Genomic DNA, 23,816 nt, shown 5'->3' with positions numbered 1-23,816 from the left:
TCCTCAAAAAAAGTATGACTTTTTCCCCAAAATTATTACCCAGCACAACAGTTTTCAGATAAAGTCTTTATTTTAAAAAGTTCATTTTAAAATTATGCTATATTACATATTCTTAATGCTGAAGTTTTTGACATGGTACAAGTGAACAAACTACCAAGACCCTAAATAATAAAAAATAAAAAAATCAAGCTTTGTGTGTGAGAAGAGAATATAAGGATAAAGGAGGAACACAACTAATAACTTCCAAGTGTTTTTAGCATCTTTATAAGACACCTGCTAGGGTAATTGTTTTTTGGCAAATGTGAAAATCTCAAACCTCCTGAGAGAAACACATGTAGAAGCATGGAGGTTACAACGTTTGTCTACTTAGCTAAACTTTGGGATAAACATATCTTTAGAAACACACACACTTCTATATGTGCTTACGGGGACTCTCAATAGGAGTAATGATTTTTATACTGTACAAACTGAATATTTTGCCCCCTTACATTAACCCTACTCCTAAACCTACCCATCACAGGAAACTTTTGCTATTTTTATTTTATTTTATAAAAAACAACAACATAGTATGTCTATAGTATGCCTCTTTATAGACAGCTGAGTAAAGTGTTAAGTGTGAGAAAGTGAAGGAAGAATAGAGAGACCTGTTTTTTTGACCACCCTTTGTGACCTGTGCCCTCTCCCCATCTGTCACTTCTCCAACAGCGCTGAAGTGAGAGAAGGATGAAGACACTGAACACATGGCTGATTGTAAGAACCGAACTGCAAAATGTGTTGTATCTGGCAATGGCACAGTTTTTTTTAGTGAAATGTGACAATGTACACGCTGTACAGACCATAAAAAAATAAAAATAATAATTTTTGCACACACAAACTTTACACATGAGCAAAAGGCCAACCATTAAGACTTTATTTAAGGGAAATAAAATGTATTTTTTTTCTTGGAGGATCATTGGTCATACAACAAAAATGGAAATTTTTGGAATGGTTTTTTTAATTTATTAAACGCAACAGTAGTCTGTTCTGTAGATTCATTAAACCTTATTAAATGTGTCATTTTTTGACCGGATTCATCTGAAACTCATCTGACACACAAAAGGCAAACTATGTTGGATAGAATATTCAACAGCCAGAAGTGTGTGTGTTCAGTCCCTTCACACTCCGATGTCAGGTTTGAGCCTGTCAGTGTTGAAGAGTAAGCGAGGGACATCGGAAGGTCTCAGTAGCCTAGTAGACATTACGAATACCTGAGAAAAGACAAAAGAAATAGATTAGAAAGTTTTCTCTCACTCACACTATTTATTCAGAGATCACTCAGTGCATCTCTGCTGAATGAAAGTATTAATTTATATATTACAATTTTTTTACTGACTTAACTAATAATAATCTGCAATGTGGACCAGACTAGACGCAACAATCAGAAGTCTGGCTCTGGAAGATTATTAGCTTGCATGTTATTAACCAGGTCTTGAAGATGAATAGAGCAGTACATAACTGCACCTTGCTGACGCATGAGCTGAGGTAAGTATGCTTTGTATTGTATGGTGAAAGATGAAGATGATTTAGCTCGTCTGAGACCTTCATTTAGAAAATCACTTCAAAAGGGCTTTACAGAATGCTCGGTCCTTGTCACTCCCCTGGGCATCTTGTTAAGTTAGTCAAGTTTGGTGCAACTTCATTTAAATTCCAATCTGTGTCTGTGTCTCACACTAGCGCTGCTGTGGACCTGGGTCAGGCTATGTGTGGGCTTTCTGTTCTATGAGGATCCACTCTGTGCCTTCATTATGTTTGATTTATTCACGACATGACACTTTGATCAACAAAACTCCTTTCATACTGACTCGACCCAGTTACATCTCTATTCACTCACGAGTGCAGATACACACATCACACACACCCCAAGTCTGAGTAAATGATACAGAAAAAGAGAAGCAGAGAGAGACTGAGAAAAACAGGAGGAGAAAGAGAGATGTGGGGTCATTTAAATGTGCCCAATGAACACAAGAGAGATTAGGAACAGACAAAGAATACATTAAAAACATAAACAACAACAACAAAAAACAACACTGAAATCATGTTAACCAGGTATGACAAAGTATGGCAAGTTCATATTTCATTACAATACCGTTAAAACATTTGGGGTCTGAAAGATTTGTTTTTAAATGTTTTTGAAACAAGTCTCTTATGCTTACCAATGGAGCATTTATTTGATACAAAATACAGGTTACACTTTATTTTAAGGTGTCCTTGTTACAATGTAATCATACATCTAAGTACCGAGTAATAACTACATACATACTTTAGAGATAGGGTTATGATTAGTGTTCCTTGCATGTAATTGTGCATCATTTATAGTCATTACTATTAACATGCAACTTGTATAACAAGGACACTGTGAAATAAAGTGTTACCAAACAGTAATGTTGTAAAATATTATCACAATTAAAAATGACTGTTCTCTATTTGAATATATTTTTTTATATTCCTGTGATGGCAAAGCTGAATTTTCAGCATCATTACGCCAGTCTTCAGTGTCACATGATCCTCCAGAAATCATTCTCATATGCTGATTTGCTGATCAAGAAACATTTATTAATATTTTTGTGGAAACCATGATTAATTTAAGGATTCTTTGATAAATAAAGTTCAAAACAACAGCCTTTATTAAATTATTTATTATTTAATTTCTATCAGTTTTGTTAATATATGCACATCAAGTCTGATATATATATCAAGCTTAACACATAGCTGTGAGATAGTATCTGCTATGTCTCTTTTTGAAGGTTGCGCCTTCATTAAAGATACCTCAATTCAGATAAGGGGGAACGAAATTACTGTAACTTAATAAAAGTTGTTAATAAAACAAAAAAATAAAATAAAAAACCCTTACTGACCCGAAGTTTTAAACGGTAGTATAATAGACAAAGAATAATTAAAAAAGGGTGTGACTCTCACCTGAGTGCCTGGCTTATGGCTAGAGACAACTTCACGAATGAGGCGGAGCTCTGATGGCGTGACCCCGCCCACCAGGAAGAGAAACAAGAGTGGATGATCGCTTGGGTGGGGTCGGTTGACCTGCAGGGAAAGAGAAACACCAAAAGGAAATAAACAGAGAACATGAGCAGGAACTAGACAATAACCACAGTATCACTTTGCTTTTTATTTTCGGCTGCAGTTTTAACGAAGCTGATTGGTAAATTGAAGTTATTGGTAAATTGAAGTTATACAAACACTGACTGCTTAGTATTAAAGTCTTTGGGTTAATGTGGAGCATAAATAACTTAAAGATCTTTGGAATTCAGGATATTAATTTGCATTCAACGAATCAGCCAAATCAATTGTACTTTATCTCTTCAATATCTCCTGCTCTGAACCCTCGTTTTATTAAAAAAACTATTTAAAATCCATCTGAGGTCGACTAGTCTATCTTTTATTTTTTTTCAAATGTATGTTTTTCCTTAAAAAAGACAACGCCGACTTTTTGGGACTTTAGCTTATTCACCATATCCCCCCAGAGTTAGATAAGTCCATACCCTTTTCATCTCTGCGCGTGCCGTAACTCTGTCGTAACATTTGTATAGTCACAGCGTGTACAAATAACAAGGTCACATGAGACACAGTCATCTTCTAACCGTATACATACTGGGAACTATATTCTCAGAAGGCGAAGCACTGCTACTTCTGTGGAGTGATTTGCTCGCAGCGCCTGAGAAGCCCGCTAGTGTTGCGCTAATCACTCCGCCCAAGTAGCAGTGTTTCGCCTTCTGAGAATATAGTTAGAAGATGGCTGTGTCCAATGTGACCTTGTTATTTGTACACACTGTGACTATACAAATCACAACATGTAAATAGGAAAATGTTGGCGTTATTTTGTCACTTATTGGGAGCAGTATGCTAGCTGGAGCCGTTTACCTCCAGTCTTTGTGCTAAGCTAGGCTAGCGGCGGGTGCGTCCGACAGAGTTACGGCACGCGCAGAGATGAGAAGGGTATGGGTATAATCATTTTGGTGGTGCTGCTTTAAAGGGGATGAATTTAGAGAACTTCTCAGAAAGGATTTTGACATGCTGGCAGTGTGCTGTGCTTCAGCAAAGTAAAACCTCGTTTAAGTGGTGTCTCAATTCATCCCATTGAAAGCACCGAAGCTACAGCCATCAAAACACTGGTTTTGTAACAAATTCACTGCATTCAACAATACAATTACGGTCACACCGCCAGGAAACAGTCTACTGCGAGCAATGTCCTAGTTACTATATATAGTGTGAATAAAATAAAATTATATTTTAATACATATTAGATATATTGATATTTAGCTTATTTATTTGATGAATGTACAGTATGTCAGTGACCACAATTTCTTTTTTTAAAAATTGGTATATGTGCAGATGGAGGTCAAGAGCTCCACACACACAGCATCTCACCTGTGATCGCTGTGTTTATATAATGGCAGTTAAAAATAGATAAGACTTAGTGTTCTGGTCCATTCTAACGCTTTCTGTCCATTTATTTTGGAACACAGTATTGCGTCTCATGTGAACATCCCCAAGAAACGTGATGACATCAATCCATCGTAATTACATGGGGCTTCCCTAAGTAAGAACAAACAATTATGCAATTTTGCACATCCCTAGTGTTTGTGTGTATGTATTGTATAATTCAGAGCTCAGTTGGAGGCCGGGGTCAGGTCAAGACGGAACACTACCACATTCACAGCAGGAACATATAATTCAGAACACACACGCACACAGGCACACACGCACACACACACACGCACACACGCACACACGTGGACACAAGCACGCTGTTGCGCACATGCAGATGCTATGTTTGAGCGAGTTTGACTCAGGCACATGGGGTTGCTGCTGTCTGTGCCTGGTCCAGTGGACAGAGAGCTAGCATTTGGATTGGCTGACAGAAAAAGTGAGTGGTGAATAACAATCAGGCAATTATGGATGCACACCCAGGAGGGCGGATCTCAGGAGAGGGGCTGTGCTGCCACGTGCAACTCAGGACCCTAAACCGGCATGGACAAACATGTGTAACACAGACAGAAAGAGAAGGACAAATGGATAAAAATAAATGTATTCAGTAATATGTGCCTCTAGGAAAATGAGCGAGTGGGATAAATGGGTGCAGATAAAAAATAAAGAGAGAGACCTTGTAAATTCTTCAGCCTTTTCTTCATTTCATTTAAATATTTTACATAAATGTTATATCTATCCACACTCCCCAGACGCATGTGGGTGTTAAATGGAGGATGCATGCAAATCAAGTGAAGAGTATGTTGAAGCCAGGTGTGCCATAAACTAGTGCATTATTAGGCAATATCAGACACACTTGTGTTATCAGGTAATACTTGCAAATTGAGTAAGAACAGCATAAAAACACAAGGACGGCCTCACACATGCCAGAGGGGCAAGCACACAGCACGTCCATGTGTCAGTATACACGTTCACACACATTTTTAGAGAGAACAGAGAGAGCAAGAGGACAGCTTTTAGGGAGAAACATCTACTGATTAACATATTATTAAGCATCCAAACGACCTTTTTAATCCAAATGAAGTCACATACCCACTTAAACACATTCAGAAAAATTAAATAATGCAAAAAGTAACACAGAGGGTTTCACAGGCCTCTAAAGATGTGGATGGACAGAAAAAGTTGCTTAAAAATCAAGTATATTTTATTTGTACATATTTTTCCACAGCTGCTTTACAGTTAATCATAATGTGATATTTTCTAATATCTTAATATATTCATGCTTTATAGTCACATTCATCAGATTAGAGCTGTTAGTTTTACATTTTGCGATGATAAACAATCAAGCAGCTGAGATTTTCTATATAATATACAGTATATCACTTTACAGTTGGTATACTGTATGTATGCGGATAAAGTTGGACATACTGTAGGCCTACTATAGTGTATATATATATAGCAAGCTGTGCTTAATACATAGCTGTGAGATAGTTTTTGCTGTCTCTTTTCTAAGCTTGCACCCTCTGCATAAGCCATTAAGTCATGCCTCAACTCATAACAGTCAATTTTATAATGGTTACTTTTCTGAAATGAGACATCCTTGATGACATGTAGCCAACAAATGTGACCTCAGGAGGGCACAGCCTTCAAACTGAGACACAGCTATTTTAAATTTTGTGACAAATGTACAAATGTTTTTATTTATTTATCTGGAGCTCAATATCCACTTCATCCACAATATTCAATGCAATGTATTTGTATAGCACTTTTTATGATACATGATCATTTACCACTCTGACCTCATCTCTCCCTTTCTATCAGTTGACAATTTCTGTTCAAAACTAAAAAAAAATTCTCATCTTATATTGCTGGAAGCAAGCTTAAAAAGTCCTGTTATAATCAATAAAGCTCTCTACAATATTATGCGCTTGTGGTATGCAGGTCAAAGATTATGTTTAAAGGGGTCCTATAATGCCCTTTTCACAAGATGTAAAATAAGTCTCTGATGTCCCCAGAGTGTGTATGTGAAGTTTTAGCTCCAAATACCCCACAGATATTTTTTTATAGCATGTTAAAATTGTCAATTTTTGAGGGTGAGCAAAAATGCTTGAATGCAAATGAGCTGCTGCTCCCGGCACAGGGGGCGGAGCTTCAAGAGCTTGTGTGTGTTAGCAGCTCAGATTACCTCACACAGACACACACTGAACATTTCAGAAACTGTTAACCCTTTTATGTTTAAACTGGAGTCTGACAAAGATGGAGAGACTCAAGAAGAAGTGACAACATGTAGAAAAACAGGACATTTCTGAACGGTTAGTTGATGAATTTATGTAGCTGATGTGGAGTTAATTGATTAGCATATTTTGTCTATATATCGTTCTCGGGTGTGGGGTTTATGTAAATTTTAGGCTTAGTGATGTCCCTAACCCGTGAAGAAGCTCATTTTAGTCCTTACCAGTCGTTTGTTGTAGTCCATAAAAAGCAATTTCTGTAAAAGAAAATATCTAACGTTGCTTTGAACTTTGAGCGTCGTAACTTTGCAGATGTTGTTTATGCTCAAACAGCAAAACTAAAGTTAAAAAAGTGAAATCATAAATTAACCACCCCTTTAAAATAAGTATATATATCTGTGCACCGCCACAGACAACGCTCTAGACGGAGCTTTAAATATAAGCACATATGCAGTGCACACACTCACATTAAAAGCACACATAATTATCTGTGTAATGTGCTAGTGAGCAGTTTAGAATGGATGCTTTAAGCGTACTGACATCATAACTGATTAAATGTAGAGGAGCTTTCACAAGCTTCCTGGTTGACTGGGCTCAGCATAACTCACAAGCAGAAGTGTATCACAGCACTGCTACGTTCACAACCCCCCAAAAATGGCTTACTCAAACTTAAATAGGTACAGATCATGAAGCCTTACGACTACAAGCATATTTGTGGTGTTATTTGAAAGAATACACTAGGCAGTGAAATATTTTTTTGTCACAACGTATGTAAATGGCATTGTTGCAGTCTAGAAAACCAAGGCATTTAAAGCCATAAGTCTGACCATGTTCTATTTCAAATCTGTGAATGAAAACTCTGTTAACTGATGTTTCTTAACTTCTTCTAAGTATCCATTCAATCTATTGTCTCTATTGTTTCTTGCTGAAATCAGCCCATTCATGTTTTGTCTCCCCTGTACAAACCTCCTGTACAGGATAAGCTTTAAATGTCATTCTTTTGTCTTTACTGATGCCTTTTTATTCAAAGATAATTTCCCCTTATTTTAAATCAAATTTATGACTTCACCTTCTTAGCCTTTGTATCAAATGATGCCCCCCACCTTTAAAAAAAAAAAAAAAAGGGTTACGGTTACCCAGGTACTCACATCATCTACAACGTCACCCAGGCTAGCCCTGATCGGCCTGACGGGGGCGCTGCAGCAGTGAAAAGATGACGTGAACTTTCCAACGTGATTACGTAATGCCTGGTGCGTCGCAGACCAGCACAAGACGAACGATTGTGGAAACGGAGGAGGAAACATTATGCTCTGGGGCTATTTCTCTGGTAAGGGTACAGGACGACTTTACTGTACTGATGGGCAGATTGACGGGGCCATGTACTGTCAAATCTTGTATGAGAACCTCCTTTCCTCAGCCAGAACACTGAAGATGGGTCGTGGATGGGTCTTCCAGCATGACAATGACCCAAAACATACCCCCAAGGCAACAAAAGAGTGGCTCAAGAAGAATCACATTAAGGTCTTGGAGTGGCCTAGTCAGTCTCCAGACCTTAATCCTATAGAAAATCTGAGGAGGGAGCTGAAATTCTGAGTTGCCAAGCGACCACCAAGAAACCTTAAGGATTTAGAGAGGATCTGTAAAGAGGAATGGACCAAAATCCCTCCTGAGATGTGTGCAAACCAACTACAAGAAACGTTACCTCTGTGCTTGCCAACAAAGGTTTCTCCACCAAGTACTAAGACATGTTTTGCTTGGGGATCAAATACTTATTTCACTTACTGAAATGCAAATAAATGTATAACCTTTATATAGTGTGTTTTTTCTGGATTTTTTGGTTGATATTCTGTCTCTATCGGTTAAAAATAAACCTACCATAAAAATGATAGACCCTTCATTTCTTTGTAAGTGTGCGAACTTACAAAATCAGCTGGAATCAAATAATTATTTTCCCCACTGTCTTGTACCTATTTTTAAAAACTTTTTTGCTTCAAATCTAAGTTTGTAGTGTTGTGATGGACCTCATAAGTGACTGGCTTAGTTCATGGCTTATGCAATCCCTATGGATAAAATAAATGGAATAAATACTTCCGGAACTAACGCAGCTGAAATAGGGGCCAGGCACTGTTGCACTCTATAATTCCCCGATAACAACTGTCGTCAATAGCAACGCCGAATAGCATACCACCCATTCAGGTGTCTGAAGCCAGCGCTTATGTTTAATGTTCGCAGGTTCCCGCCTCCTCCTTCCCTTATCAACAAACCTTGTTACAACATTACATGAGAGTGTTTAGCACTCCATAATGCTCTCACGTCACCCCATATGGGTATAGATAGGAAAAAATATGCTCCTCTCTAAAGAAACTTAAAGTACCGGTATACATAAATTAATCCATAAGATTTTTTCCAAATGAGCACACTTTTGGACTAAAAGCCCTAAGGGATGTTGTTTAGTAAGCATAAGAAGCTCCATTTCATATTAAATGCATAGACTTTTCGATTTTGCATACCTTCTGACGAAAATAAGAAAATTGTTAGCACTATAATAAAACAAAACAAGGTCAAAAATTTTATTCAAGACTTTGAACTTTCTACTGATGTATAGTTAGTCAAGATTAAATAAAGACTTTGAAAATCAAGACTTTTATTAGCTTGAAAGAAGTATGTTTGAGTGTGAATTACCTTCATGAACATGCTAAAGCCAGTCTTGAGAAGGTCAGTGAGTCCCCCCGACATGTGCTCTATATCAGGGCATTCACGTCTGTCTGGGTGGAAGATCTCCTCTAGCACCTGCTTAAGCAATGGCCGGTATGTTGCCTATAAAAACAACAACAAAAACAGCTTATTGTATGTGTGTCAGATACATTTCTGGAGAACATTCCTAAAATTTGAGGAATTATGCAAAAATAAAAAAATACTGGGAAGAAAAGCCTGTTCTCCCAGTCACAAACACTTCTCTGGTACCCTGCAGTGTATGTTGAATTCAAATTGGCCCATTAGTATGCAAAAAGCACAATTTTTCTTTTCGAAGAAAAGGCCTGATTGAAGAGAATCCCAAGAGGTACATATTTACAACTAAGTGATATGAGAAGAATAACAATGTTAACAAAAAGTTCAACAGTGTAAGCATCATTTACAGAGACAAACAAGAAAACAAAATTTAAATAGATATGCCAAAACACTGTTCTCTTCACAGAGCAACATATACATACTGTATATAAAACCAGAAAAGGGATATGAACCTTGAGGTACACCTGACCATAGTTACAAAAGATTAAGCTGACCAGTTGATGCTCTGAATACCATACAGATGGCATTGTGGGTAATATTAAAACAATGGCTTACAGTTTACACCTTACATCAACCATCAACTGTGTGATGAATTTATACAATTCACTTAAAAAAAAAAAAAAAAAAAACTGACACAGCGCTCTCAAACAAAATACATGCTGTCTTGTTATTTTTCTCTTTTGGTGAAACCCATTATCATTCACAGGCAATTTACTTTGCAACAAATAGAACATAGAAAGATGATAGAAAGAAACAAGTACAGAAGTGTGGGCTGCCATACTGGAAAATTTAAACATTATATTTCCCATTTTCAGCAACAATTTTTCCCATCATAGTGTTCCTGTAATGTTCTGTTTCCTGTGTGGCGAGTGAGTGTAGGAGCTGACAAAAGCAGGTTTAAAAGTCTTGTTTAGGACAGTTATTATCTTCTGCATATAAAGCATCAGCGGGGGTGCATCAGCAGAAGACTCAGCATCAGCAGAAGACTCAGTAATATGATGATTCATGGTTTTCCCGAATATGAACGTACAGCCTCAGTTCACTCTCAACCCCTACTGTTTAACTGAAATAAGCATGTTTGTTGGGTTCAACACACAGATCCTGATCTAACAGCCTGAGCAATTTACACTGGCGTATTTTTTTGTGAAAGTGTGTTACAAAAAGGAAGAGCATACATGTTAAATAGATGTGTGTTTGCATTTTGGTGTTTTTAAAAAGAAGCAGAAAAAGCCATACCAGTAAAAAAAAAATTAGATCATATTGTGTTTTTATCTTGGCAAATGTTTTATATTTGGTCTAAATATGAGCTTTCAAACATATTTGCCCAATGTGTCTCTCAGTGTCAAGTTTGACTTTGAAAAAACTTTGAAAAAACTTTAACACATACCTTTTTTTGTGTGGCACTGGCAAGTTTATGAAACCCATGAAATGCCCATTCCAGAAAGTTGACCTGACCTGCTCAACCTCACACACCCAGATGCAGATTTCCAGTAATCACACATACTTCTTAAGTGTGTGTTAATTTCATGAATCTTTGACTGAAATCTGCACCTGGGGCTAAAGATGTCCTGTGCAAACTCCACATCACCTGCGCTGTCTGTCTTGCAGGTTTCAGCATCTTCCTAACACAGATATGACTAACCTATCTCACCTCTCCCGACTCATGTGTGTACATGCAGAAACAACACTTACTGGCATCTCTAAAGGAGATAATTGACAATCTACATCAGAAGTCTGCTTTTACCAAAAATGAGTGATTCAACTGCCATTTATTAACAGCCATTCCCATAAATGTGCCCATATAAGGGAAGATATGACATGAGACACTTTGCTTATAATAGCAACATACAAATGAGAAATTCATTTATATTCGGCCTTTGAACGCCACGTCAAAAACACATCAGGTAGAAAAAACAATGCGGAATAAACACACATATGTGCCCTGCAGTCACAATACACACAGCCTGAAAGGAAAACACCCACATTTCCAATAATTTAATATGCACTTTGTCATGTTTAGTCATCTAATGACTCATATCGGAACCCACTACCACCATTATTACAAACACAAAACAACTTAATTAATTGTATTTATGCCAAACAAAACAATCATTTGGCTTTCCAGGTCACAGTGACAAGCATGTAATGTGTTCGTCAGCAGATGAAGATGAAGAGCTGAGGGAGGAAATGAGCTATACTGAGTCAGTCTCGCTTAATGTACGTAAATATACTGTAAACAAAGAAAAATCATATTAATCCAGGCTGATTAATCATAAACAAATAAATACAATTTCGGTCGCTACACCAAAATAGTTTGTTTCAGTGTTCCCCTATAGACGGCGGGAATTAAACGATTATTATGTAAGCTCGAGAAGCCAAAATATTATTATACTATTTAAACCTATTATTATTATTATAATCATTTGGTACCAAAATACTGAGCACGCTCCTCGTACAGCATGCCAAATATGCATACTCTTTTACTCTATCTGATTATTTGTAAGTGTGATCTTGTGAATAATAAATACTGCAATATTCAATAAAAAAATAAGAATTTTCAACTTTGATTTCATAGTGACTTAAATTTCTTAAAAAACAAACAAACTAAAAGTGTATTTTATAAACAAGTCTTGAATTCCTGGTGTTTGTTGAGACGGCGTCAGAAAATGACAGCAAAACAAAGCAAGATATTTTAGTAAACTTGCTAGCAAATAAGTGTCAAAATATAACTGTAATTCAGAATTAAATCACCAAATTTCATGTAAATGCTGCACTGCAAATGAGCATGAGATAAGTCAAGATGTTTCATTCACTGATTTTGGTCACAAAAAGTATGTTTTACTGAGTCTCCAAGACTAACATGCACTCATTCTTTGATAAAAATAGCCTGTTAACGACACGCAGCCACAATTAGATCATACCACAAAAATAAACCAGATGAAAGATTACTCAGCATGCTAAACTAGTGTGCTAAAAAAGACGACACAAAATTAGTATAAAAGAAGGCTTATTATTCTTCAATTGAGTGACAGTGGAATTTTTATGTGTGTGTGTGTGTGTGTGCATTTTCTGAATTGATTATGGGGGAAAATATCTGCAGGATTCAGTGGAATGGATAAAACAATCAAATTAGCCACAATATCTACTGATTAGTTGTCACGCAGAGATTAGCTTTTAGATAGAAAGTAGATAAATCAAAGATTTATGAAAATGACCCCCCCCCCCCCCCCACACACACACACACTTTGCAAGGAACATTCCTGGACTGTGAGTCTCGCCAAAGTCACACTATGTACCAAACCTCTCTGACATAATTAATCTGTTTATCATCTAAAACCTCAGGCACAGACATACATTTGTATTGCTGGAAATATTTCCAAATAGATGTCTGAGTTTTTCTGTTGAAGTGTGTCTTTTTGTGTGTGTATCACTGCCAAGTCTGTGAATAAGTACATGTTCTCTTAACGCGAGTTCTTTACAGCTGATGTTTCAAACACAGAAATCTGACCTCCAGTGAAGAGACACAAAGCATAACACATTTAAATATGATGTTCTCTCGTGTCTGACGACTGACGTACTTTCACACAAATGTTCCCTCGAAATACTCCTGCTCTAGAATGATCAAGGGAACAGTTGAGATCTTTTTTTCTTTATATTTAATATTTAAACATAACCTTATATGTTGTTTTCGGTCATTTCATTATTAATTTACACTATAATTAACAAGAGTCTTACGATTTCTTAAATTTTTTAAAATACTTTTAACTGGCAAAGATGCATTAAATTGATCAAAAGTGACAGTAAATACATTTATAAATGTACTAAATATTTCTATTTCAAAATAAATTAACTTTCTATTCACCAAAGAATCCTGAAAATCAGGACAACAGTTTTAAACATTAATAATACTAAGAAATGTCATCATATTAGAATGATTTCTGAGGGATCATGTGACACTGAAGACTGGAGTAATGGCTGCTGAAAATATGTTCAAATCTATTAAAACTGTTATTTTAATTTGCAATATTTCACAGTATTACCATTTTCAACTGTCTTCAAATCAAATCAAATGATCAAATAAAATGAGGACAAGAGTCTTCTTTCAAAAACATTTAAAAACTCGTACTGACCCTAAACCTTTGAATGGTAGTGTATAGTGAAGAGCAACAGAGAACTTCTGAGCGAGAGCAGGAATGAGATTGAGAAACCACAGAAATGCCCCAACATCTATATAAAAGCCAACAATGAATATACACACAGACAGGTTTAAAGGGTGACCAAAAAAGCTTTGACATTTCTCTGCCAGCACTTAGCACATATTTTCTGTGTTCCATTTTAGCAAAAAAAATTCTGTGCCACATTTTTTCCGTGTCAACAACATTTTCCGCCGTTGGCTTCAGTTCCTTATCGTTTACTTTGGTTCAAAGCATATCTACAGAAGTAATCTGAGGCTTACAGCCTGGCAAATAGCGTTACTTCCTAATGGTGCTGAGATATCATTCTGGCAGAGCAGTGTGGCAAAAGTGAGATAACAAAACAAAGATTGAGTTTTGGTGGCAAAATACTACATTTAGGACAAAATGTTCTTGCATCACAAAAAAAGAAAAAAGAAAAAATGAGATGCAGGCTACTGGTGATACATGAATGCAGTGGTGCAGGGCTCGCTTACAGTTTCATGACACTCAATCTGTGAAAAACAACTGGAGGAACACAGTGGATTAAACTCCACAGATCACCATGACCAATATGACTAAAACTAGACTACAATGTTCAAAAGACAGTATTGTGACTGATTAAAATGCAATTAAATAAATCTATAAATAACAGTGTTAGGGAATTTACTTTGAAAATGGCATATAGATAGTAATATATATAGGCATATAGATAGTAATATTTTAAAACAGTTAGTGACAACCGTACAGTACTTTCTTGAAAAAGTAGTTAGCTACACTACAAACTACTAACCAATAGAAGCTAACTAAAACAAAGGGTCAGATATAAAGAAAAAGAAACATACAATGTGACATTAAAAACAGTGATGCACCGAGATACACCGCATCCTGATGGAAAAAGCTTGTCACAGAAAAAGCTACACTATTTTTAAAACATTTGAGCTGCTGTCAAGTTAAGAGGACATTGTGTGCTACTTTACAAAAACTGCATTGAGTTACCTGCATCATTACTTTTAGCTAATTATCCCACCAACACGCATGAATAAAACAGCTAAAAAATACTGAACAGAGAACATCTCTGAATGACTGTAACACAAGTGCTTCCTGGTTAGGAGAAGAAAGCAGTGTGTTATATAATCAGCTCTTTACACCGCTGTCCCTCAGTCGGACTCTTTCTCTTTCACTGCCTGCCACACAAGTGAACACAGCTCATGAAACACTCTCAGAGGTACAAGCGTGGATGTTCAGTTCTGTCAAAGTATAGTTAAAAGCTTGTGACGCTCTCTGGCTTCACGTAGTCAAAGACAGTCACACACAGCCTGTAGCAGGTTCTGCATGAATGCAGTGATCTCACAGGATGAGATGAAATTTATGAAGGAACAGGACAGAGTATAATTATTATCATATCTGATATGAATCGCAGAGGTACTATGCTCATGTATACGCACAGGAACCAAAATGCAATGTTTGAACTGACACTATACTTTACTTTCATTATTTTGTCTGTGGGTATTTAGCCGTCACTCACAGCATCATACAACATTAGATGAGCCAGCGCTTGATAAAATAATAAAAATGTAAAGATTTATGATGTTGTTCTTCATATTTTGTGAATATGAGCAGAATTCCACATATGTGTTGCCACATGGACTTCTGGGGGAAAAAATGCAGCATTCTGGCAACTTTTTCCATGGAGGTAAAATATAGCAGATGTGCAAATAGCGACAGAAGCTTTCTTTAATATAATTTCTTTCATTTGAATTCTTACCATCATCATTTGATAGACAATTACTGGTGAAACTCGAAAAATTAGAATATCGTGCAAAAGTTCATTCATTTCAGTAATTCAACTTAAAAGGTGAAACTTATATATTATATAGACTCATTACATGCAAAGTGAGATATTTTAAGCCTTTATTTTATTATAATTTTGATGATTATGGCTTACAGCTTTGAAAACATTGAATTTGGGTTTTTCATAAGCTGTAAGCCATAATAACCATAATTATAACAAATAAAGGCTTGAAATATCTCACTTTGCATGTAATGAGTCTATTTAAAATATTAATTTCATCTTTTAAGTTGAATTACTGAAATAAATTATATTCAAATTTTTCGAGTTTCACCTGTATACTCTTATTTGGTATTTAATTTTCAAGTAGATTTTTGGACCCTCAATACAAATATTTTTACACTTCGAGATACTGAACAAAAAAAGTGGATATCAGAGAAGCTACAAGAGTCTTGTTTGGGTCAAGTTTTTTCACATTTATGCTTTAGGGAGGCCAGCCGAACGTTAAATATGTGTCACTTTTTTAAGTTAAGTCAACTGATCACTTGTTGACAGTGAAGCTTCACTGACCTGGTGTGTTCCATCACTGGGAGTGTACACAGAACTGAACTGCTTCAGGTGGTCTCGGGCATGACTGACTCCCCTCAGGGTCTCAAACATGTTCTCCAGGGCAGAGTGAGCGCGCTCCACGGTCAGCTTTTCAGGGCCGGAGACTCCTACATACACAAACACAGAGGAGAGAGTCTGAACACTACATGAATGTTCATGTAACAAATCTTTCTGGCACTCTCATTCACACTTTTGAACTTTATATTCATCAAAGAATCCTGAAAAAAAGGCATCACAGTTTCCACAAAATAATAATAAGAATGTTTTTCTTATGCAGAAAATCAGCATATTAGAATGATTGGGTCACTGAAGACTTGAGTAACGATACTGAAAATTCAGCTTTGCCATCAGAGGAATAAGTTACATTTAAAAATATATTAAAGGGGTCATGAACTGAGTGAATTGAACAAAAAAAGCTTTTATTAAAAGCAAACTACCTAAAAGTCTCGTTTTGGATTTGGCCCACCGATACACGGACGTCATGTTGAATATAGTGGTGCAGGTATGACGTCACTTTGTAGGCCAACCGGCAGTTGGCATCACGCTGGTTCCTTCGACAAAAACCCAATAGGATTTTCCCATAGGCTTTTGGATTATCGCTAAAAACAAGCTCTGTGAACCACAAAAGTTTATGATACTTGCACGTTTTGTCCATCAAGATAATTTTCACAGATGAACAGAACTTTTATGAATTTTGAAGCCTAAATGAAATTGCCAGGTGAAGTTGAACTACACCACAGTCCCACGAATTCAACGCCACCATCACTAAGCTTCCGACAACTCTTTCAGTTTTTATCTAAAATTATTTCCACAGAATGTTAGGATAGTTTATAAGAGCACAATTAAAACCATAACAAGGCTGCAAAAGCGAAGTTTATCTTTTTGGCTTGAGGAAGTTTAATCTCTTCGACAGCCTAGTCTCATTTAGCCACTTGTTAGCAACCGCCTTTTTAAAGGCATGTAACAGCTTCAAAAAAATCACAAGTACTGATGTCGTAGAATACAACGTGAAAGTGTCCAAAGACCTTATTTCAGCATTTAACCAAAACCCCATTCAAAAAACCCATTGACTTCGGGACAATGGAACCGGAAGTGCTTTGCATTGCCTTTCTTGTGATCCTAACATTAAGAAAGCGTGGATGAACTTATATTTTAACAAAGTTCCAGATCGTGTCAGTAAGGCACTGTGTATTCATTTTAAAAAAAGACGCAGACTTTTCAGAAAAACAAAAAAAAGTTGATGCAGTGACGACTACATTGGATCCGACAGTAATGTCGCAACACACAAGTGCAAGTAACAATGATTTTGTCATGTGTCACTATTGCTTTGTCTGTTACAGATTGTTTGAAATGTACTGAGTATTTATTCTCCAGCGCCGCAGTCAACAACTATGAAAAGTTGTGATTTGCTGTTCTTTCCTTTGCTTCGGGATTCCGTAAATGGTTTTGTTATTGTTTTAAAGTAATTCGCTGTAAACATGAATAAAAGCTCCAGTGAGCGAGATTCTGTTTTGTGTTTTGTGCAAATCTAAGCCTCTGCATTTTATTTAAAACATGACACTGCAAATGACAATGAATGCGTTTTTCACTTAATTGAAGACTGGTGAATAGCCTAGAAGACTTTTCACATTGTTGGCAAATGTTTAAGCCATGTAAAGCGAGATATAATTTTTTATACATTTTATAAATTATATAGTAAATAAATATACTGATAGAATATATGATATACAATTTTGTTAGGATGTGGGCTGTACGTTAGATTGAGTTGTATTACTGAAAGGGAATCAGAGGACAAAAGCTCTTTTCAATGGAAGGCAACAGAGTTAATCCTAATGTAATGTGCACTCGCTAAACTCAGACGCTGGTGAATGAGAGAGTGAGAGACTGTGAAAGAGAGAGTGAGAATGTATCAGTTTCATTTAGGGTGGGGGCAAAGTTTTTGTGTTTGACAAAAACAAACTTTGTTGTCATTCCAGCAGCACTGATGGTGCTGAAAGCAAAGAGAGACTCCGAGAAGACAAATGGAGGATGGGATAGCAACATGGGTGGGTGAGGCTGGCACATCACCCTGCGTCAGCTGTGGAATGCAAGTGTTGGGTAATGAGAGAGCCGCCCATCCTTCAACCAGATCTAAACAATCTTGCACCTGAGGAATAAGACATTCTGCTTGGGCAGTTAAACCTCTCTGGCCTTGCCAAACCCGCAGACGCATGGCTAGAGCGGAGCAGTACACTTATGTAAGACTCATATTGATGGTAGAATAAGAACAAGCAACTGATTTTTACCATTGATGAATCACAAAAATCACAGCTCAACTGCTTCACATGATACAGGCAGGGGTTTTATTTTTGTAGTGAACACAAAAAACAGATAAAAAGTATAACCGTGACTGCACTTTTGAGTAAAAACAAAAGAAAAATCCTGTGCATCAAAAAAATATTTTCATGATTTGTTATCACAACTTTTTATATTTTGTCAAATCAACCTTGATAACTAATGTGTGAAGATAACATACTTTTGTTGAGTTTCTGTTTATTAAACCATTCTTCTTCATTGTATTAACTCACATTTTTAATTACAACGAACTCAAAATTTGAAGGCAACAAGGTAACTTGCTTTTTTAAGTTAAACCAACATTTTTTTTTTACAGTGTACCTTAGCTTGCAAAACCAAGCAGTATTTTGTATGTCAAACAACTGTTAAAAAACCCAGGTGAAATGAATTATAAAACAAATACCATATAAAAAAACTTTGTAAATGGACAAGATAAACAAAAATAAATAAGTTTTAATAATGTTTTATTTATTTTTTAAGAAAGTCTCTTATGCTCACCAAGGCTGCATTTATTTGATAAAAAAATACAGTACAAACTATAATATTGTGAAAAATTACTATTTAAAATAACTTTTCCTTTTTTAATATATTTTAAAATGTAATTTATCCCTGTGATGGCAAAACTGAATTTTCAGCAGCCATTACACCAGTCTCAGTCTCTCTTCTCTCTGTGTGTTATGATCATCCTTCCTGTCAGCCCAAATATAACTGGTTTCATATTTAGCTTGCTGTTTTTTTCGTGTTTTTTTTTTCCTTTCAAATGCGTGCTATTTAGCCTCTTCTGTCTCTGCTCTTTTCTCTTGCTCTGTTGCTCTTGACAGCAGTGGGAGATAAGGATATAGTGATGCAGGCAGATTCGGATGTGAATGTTTGTTTTCCAGAAGATGGAAAGGCATGGTAAATATAACATGCCTGAAGAAAATCAAGGCATCTAGGGAGGTAAAACAACTAGTAGCCAAAATAAGAGTACTTTAGTGAGAGTTTACTTGATTGTGTAGCTACCATTTCATAAAAATGGGAGAATCTGTCAAAGTGGTCATTCATTTCATACAATTCACCATCATTTAATTTCCCCCTATAAGGTCTCAACCTCTTATTAATGTTGTTTTTTAGCCAAAACCAGTCATAATTTAGTCTTTCTGAAAATGTTAAAACATTTTTTTAGTGCAGAGTAGTTGGTGTTAGACAGCCAGGAATACGGAAGTAAAATAATGACAAATGTCTTTCAAACAGAAAAGCATGTTGTATAATTGCAAAAATATATAATTGTATTGATCCGCAAAGTAATGTTGTCCAATGACCTGCTTGGATTATTTAGGCAACATTTTTTTTTTTTTTGTGATGCAATAGATTTTATAAAGTTGGCCACTCGAGTGTAAAATTAATGTTAAAAGTTAAGGAATCTTACACTGGTTCACTATAGTGATTTATGTTTGATTTATGTAGAATTTATGTTCCTTAAGATGTGGCTGTAATGGTGAGCCTTTAAAAGCCTGTTTTTGTAATCAGGCTCTCAAAAAATTATATAAAAATTTGGATTTGGATTTATCGGGCAATATATTGGTTATCGCGTTATATAAATAATTACTGTTTTCGGTATCAGCCAAAATTTTCATATTGGTGCATTCCTAACAATCCCAGCTTTTTTCCACATATATACTGGCCCTGATTATAATAATACTTACCGTTTGCTCCATTTCTGCGAATCAGTGAATGAATGACTCTCTCTACCTTTTGACATGGTCTTTGTGAACACCGCTTGCACCAAATGCTGGTTAGGAGACTAACAGTATGGATATTATACATCGGTACTCTACTGCTATTCCTGCAGTTCCTAGATCTGCTGAATTTGAACCACTGAATTTGTGGAAGTGAATATGTAAAGCGAAATAAAATGGACCTATGCCTGTTGAATATTATGGTATTTTTGAACACGCCTACCGGTAAGAGCACAGTTAAACAACTAGGCTAGGCTACTAGTTGACTCGAAACTTTAAAGAAACTTTTTTTATCTTGAGTCTCCGTGACATGCCTGCCGGGGATTGACCAGAATTGGCCTAAAATGTCCGGGATTCGGCTTTTGCGTTCTACAGTCGCCATTCATCATGTTTACTGTGGCGAGCAGGACAAGGCTGAGGGCCGCGGGAGAACGACGCGAGGCCGGTGGCGTGATTACTGATGAGCGGCACCTGTGAGACGCACCGGTCTCGTATCTCTCACGGAGGAGCGGGAATTTTCTTAGCAATGCTAAAATGCACATCAACCGATCACTTGTTTAGCATTCATGTAAACACTACATTCAGATTCACCAATCGGAATGAATTCAGTTAGATTGAAACAAAAGGTGTGCATGTAAACAATGAATGGCGACTGCAGAAAGCAAAAGCCGAATCCCGGACATTTTGGACGATCTCGGCGGCCGGTCCAGGAAAAAGGATGTATGGTAACCGCTACTACTCAGCTTTCTCCACAGAACAAAAGCGTGTTAGCTTAGCTTCCAAATAAAAGATGGCTGACACTATTTGTACATTCTGTGAGTGAGATCCCACCTTCTATGGGCGGGTTGAAAACATGCAGATCTAGCGCCTTCTACTGGCTGTAGTCTCTAGCCTCTGGCCAAAAAATCCTCTGATGACTATTTTTGCGTCATCGGAGGAGTTTTTCCAGACAAAACATACATAAATCTCTCGTCTCAGGGGGACATGAGGGAGGGAAGCATGGTAATTTGAAAATACCACAGGTTTTCTACTGATACAAAGCTTAATGCTAAATGCTGAAGTATCCCTTTAAGTCTGGAATGTGAATATGGATTATTGAATTTTTAATAATGAAATTTTGGGTGAAATGTTTTCACTTGAAATATTCACAGCTTAAACATACAACAACGCTGAATTTCAGCCCCCAAAAATACAATGCATTTCAATGCAAGCACTGGTAATGCAAGCATGTTTTTTTTTTTTTTCAATCAGTGCAATTCAACATGCTTTTTTGTTTAAAAGACATTTGTCATTATTTTACTTCCATACAGGAACAACAATGAAAACTTTGTTTGGGGGACAAACTGTATTGAAATGACGGATTGTTAGTTTCAGCCAATTCAGTGAAATATTTGTACCTTCTCATCCTGTTTCCACCTCAGAGCAAATAATGAATTAATTTATTTATTAAATAAATAAAAGAAAGTCAGATTAGGAGAAATTGACGTGCAATTACACATGCATAGGGAGCATGTGAAACCCGAGGGAGGGGTTCTAGCAGACCAATCACAGCGATTGCGTCCGCGTATAATTGACGCGTTGTTACATTTTTAGAGAGGTGCACATCAGGGTTCGACGCAGAAGTATAAATTGGGCTTAAGAAACTGCAAGAGATCTGCAGCAGATGCAATATGTGCGTGTGTTTTCATGTAGCCAGACAGTCATTTGACTGCGTGCCAAGAGAAACAGCGTGGCAGTGCAAGAGGGTGTTGGCTGCGGTTTAGATGGTAATGGTGATCACAACACCAAATCCTGAGCCACAGCCAGGTGCTGGTGTGAGAACAGACGGGAGTCACACACACACACGTGTGCATATCCCCCACATTCTCCTCTCACGCAAACCCTTCCCTTTGAAATACAGATGTGTGTGCGTAGCAACCTCCAATGTTAGTATACTGATCTCTACCAAAGAAAAGAGCAGAAGATTAACTTCATAAACACCCAAACACACACACAGATCTTCTCGAGCGTGTCCGCCTGCTTTAACCTAACAACAGGGTGCATGAGAGTGAGAGGACAGTTCATTAGAAAGATACAAGGCACAGAATAGAACAAAAGGTGAATGGACGTGCACGTGACTGAAACAATAGTCTGTCCTGATGTGATCTGATGAGACAAAAGTGAGCAAGGTCAGTCACCTACGCAGAACTAACTACAGAAAAATTGTATAGCACGATGTGCTCAATGGAGTTTGCTTTTTTAAGGGGGACAAGTCATTGAACAAAACCGTGTGAAATTATTTGTGACAACACTGCAACTTTAACTGCTTCTATTCCTCTCCTCATTTGTAAGTCGCTTTGGATAAAAGCTTCTCCTAAATGATTAAATGTAAATGTAAATTTAAGGGAGCATACAAAGCTACCCTACCTCCATTGAGTTCGTCAGATCACTATTGTATTAATCGGTTACACTTTATTTCGATAGTCCACTTTGGACATTCTACTATAAGTAACTTTGCAACTACATGTCAACTAACTGTCATTAGAGTATTAGTGGACTGTTAGGTTAGGTGTTAGGGTTCAGGTTAGTAGAATAAGTTGACTTGTAGTTGCCAAGTTATGGTCAGTAGAATGTCTGTTGGGGGACCAACAAAATAAAGTTTTAGCAGATATTAAGTCTACTAATACTCTAATGAGAGTTAGTTGACATGTAGTTGCAAAGCTACTTATAGTTAGTAGAATGTCTAAAGTGGACTATCGAAATAAAGTGTTACCTATTAATCTTATTCCATGTTATAGTACTGAACTGAAGAGGGGAAAAGTTCAAACAAAAACTGTGAAATCTTGGACTGGTGATGCTATTGAGAGGTTACGAGGATATTTTGATTGCACCATGTGGAATGTGTTTATGGATTCATCTGTTGATATTGATGAGCTTAATGATGTGGTTAGTTCCTGGGAAACTTATTGTGTTGACTCTGTGATTCCTAAACAAGTTCTTAAGATATATCCAAGTAAGCCACGGGTGAGCAGGAATCTTAAGTGTTTGTTGATTAAGAAAATAACTGCCTTTCAATGATGGGAAGTTTACAAATGTACAGAAATTGATTGGACTTGAATTTAAGAAGGCAAAAAGAAGGTATAAGGATAAAGTAGAGTCTAAATTAAGAACAAATTGAATGGGCTCAGTATGGGATAGTCTTAATTAATGACGGACATAAATAATAGATGTAGAAAAAGAGTGAAAGTAATCTGTTATGAGTAAGTGTTCTATGCTAGATTTGAAGAGCAGAATGGTATGTAGAGTCATATAACTCTCCTCAAGATGAAAGCCTGTTTCTTTTAATGTGGAATGTGCAGTTGAACTTTTTAAACAGTGTAAGATAAAGGTGGGTTCTGGTCCTGATGGAATAAGTGGTAGGGTGCTAAAACACTGTGGAAAGCAACTGGGTCCAATTTTTACTTAGATTTTTAATTGGTCTCTTGAGGTTTAGTGGATACCAAAACTTTGGAAACAGTCTATTTTTATCCCAGTAGCAAAAAAGAATAGTCCCAAAGGCTTGACAGATTATAGACCAGTTCCTTGACCTCACTTGAAGGTATTCAATAAATTAGTAAAGGTGTTATTGGAAAAGACGAAACCATTTCTCGACCCGATGCAATTTGACTACAGGGTGGGGGGAGGTGTGCAGGATGACCTGTACGTCACAATA

General features: G+C 36.8%; 1 protein-coding gene across 1 annotated transcript in view; it reads right to left on the bottom strand.

The window, feature by feature from the left end:
- Nucleotides 1-55: 55 nt before the first annotated feature.
- scfd2 (sec1 family domain containing 2) overlaps nt 56-23,816 on the bottom strand; it is a 114,256-nt gene continuing 90,495 nt past the window's right edge. The window contains exons 6-9 of the mRNA XM_079583574.1: nt 16,035-16,180; nt 9,393-9,527; nt 2,956-3,075; nt 56-1,247 (exon numbers count right to left, since the gene is read on the bottom strand). Coding sequence (XP_079439700.1) covers nt 1,155-1,247; nt 2,956-3,075; nt 9,393-9,527; nt 16,035-16,180 — 494 coding nt within the window. The 3' untranslated portion in view covers nt 56-1,154. The remainder of the gene's footprint in view (nt 1,248-2,955; nt 3,076-9,392; nt 9,528-16,034; nt 16,181-23,816) is intronic.

This window comes from Phoxinus phoxinus (assembly GCF_949152265.1).
Source record: "Phoxinus phoxinus genome assembly, chromosome: 16".
Classification (NCBI taxonomy): domain Eukaryota; kingdom Metazoa; phylum Chordata; class Actinopteri; order Cypriniformes; family Leuciscidae; genus Phoxinus; species Phoxinus phoxinus.
This window is presented reverse-complemented; position numbering and strand designations above follow the sequence as displayed.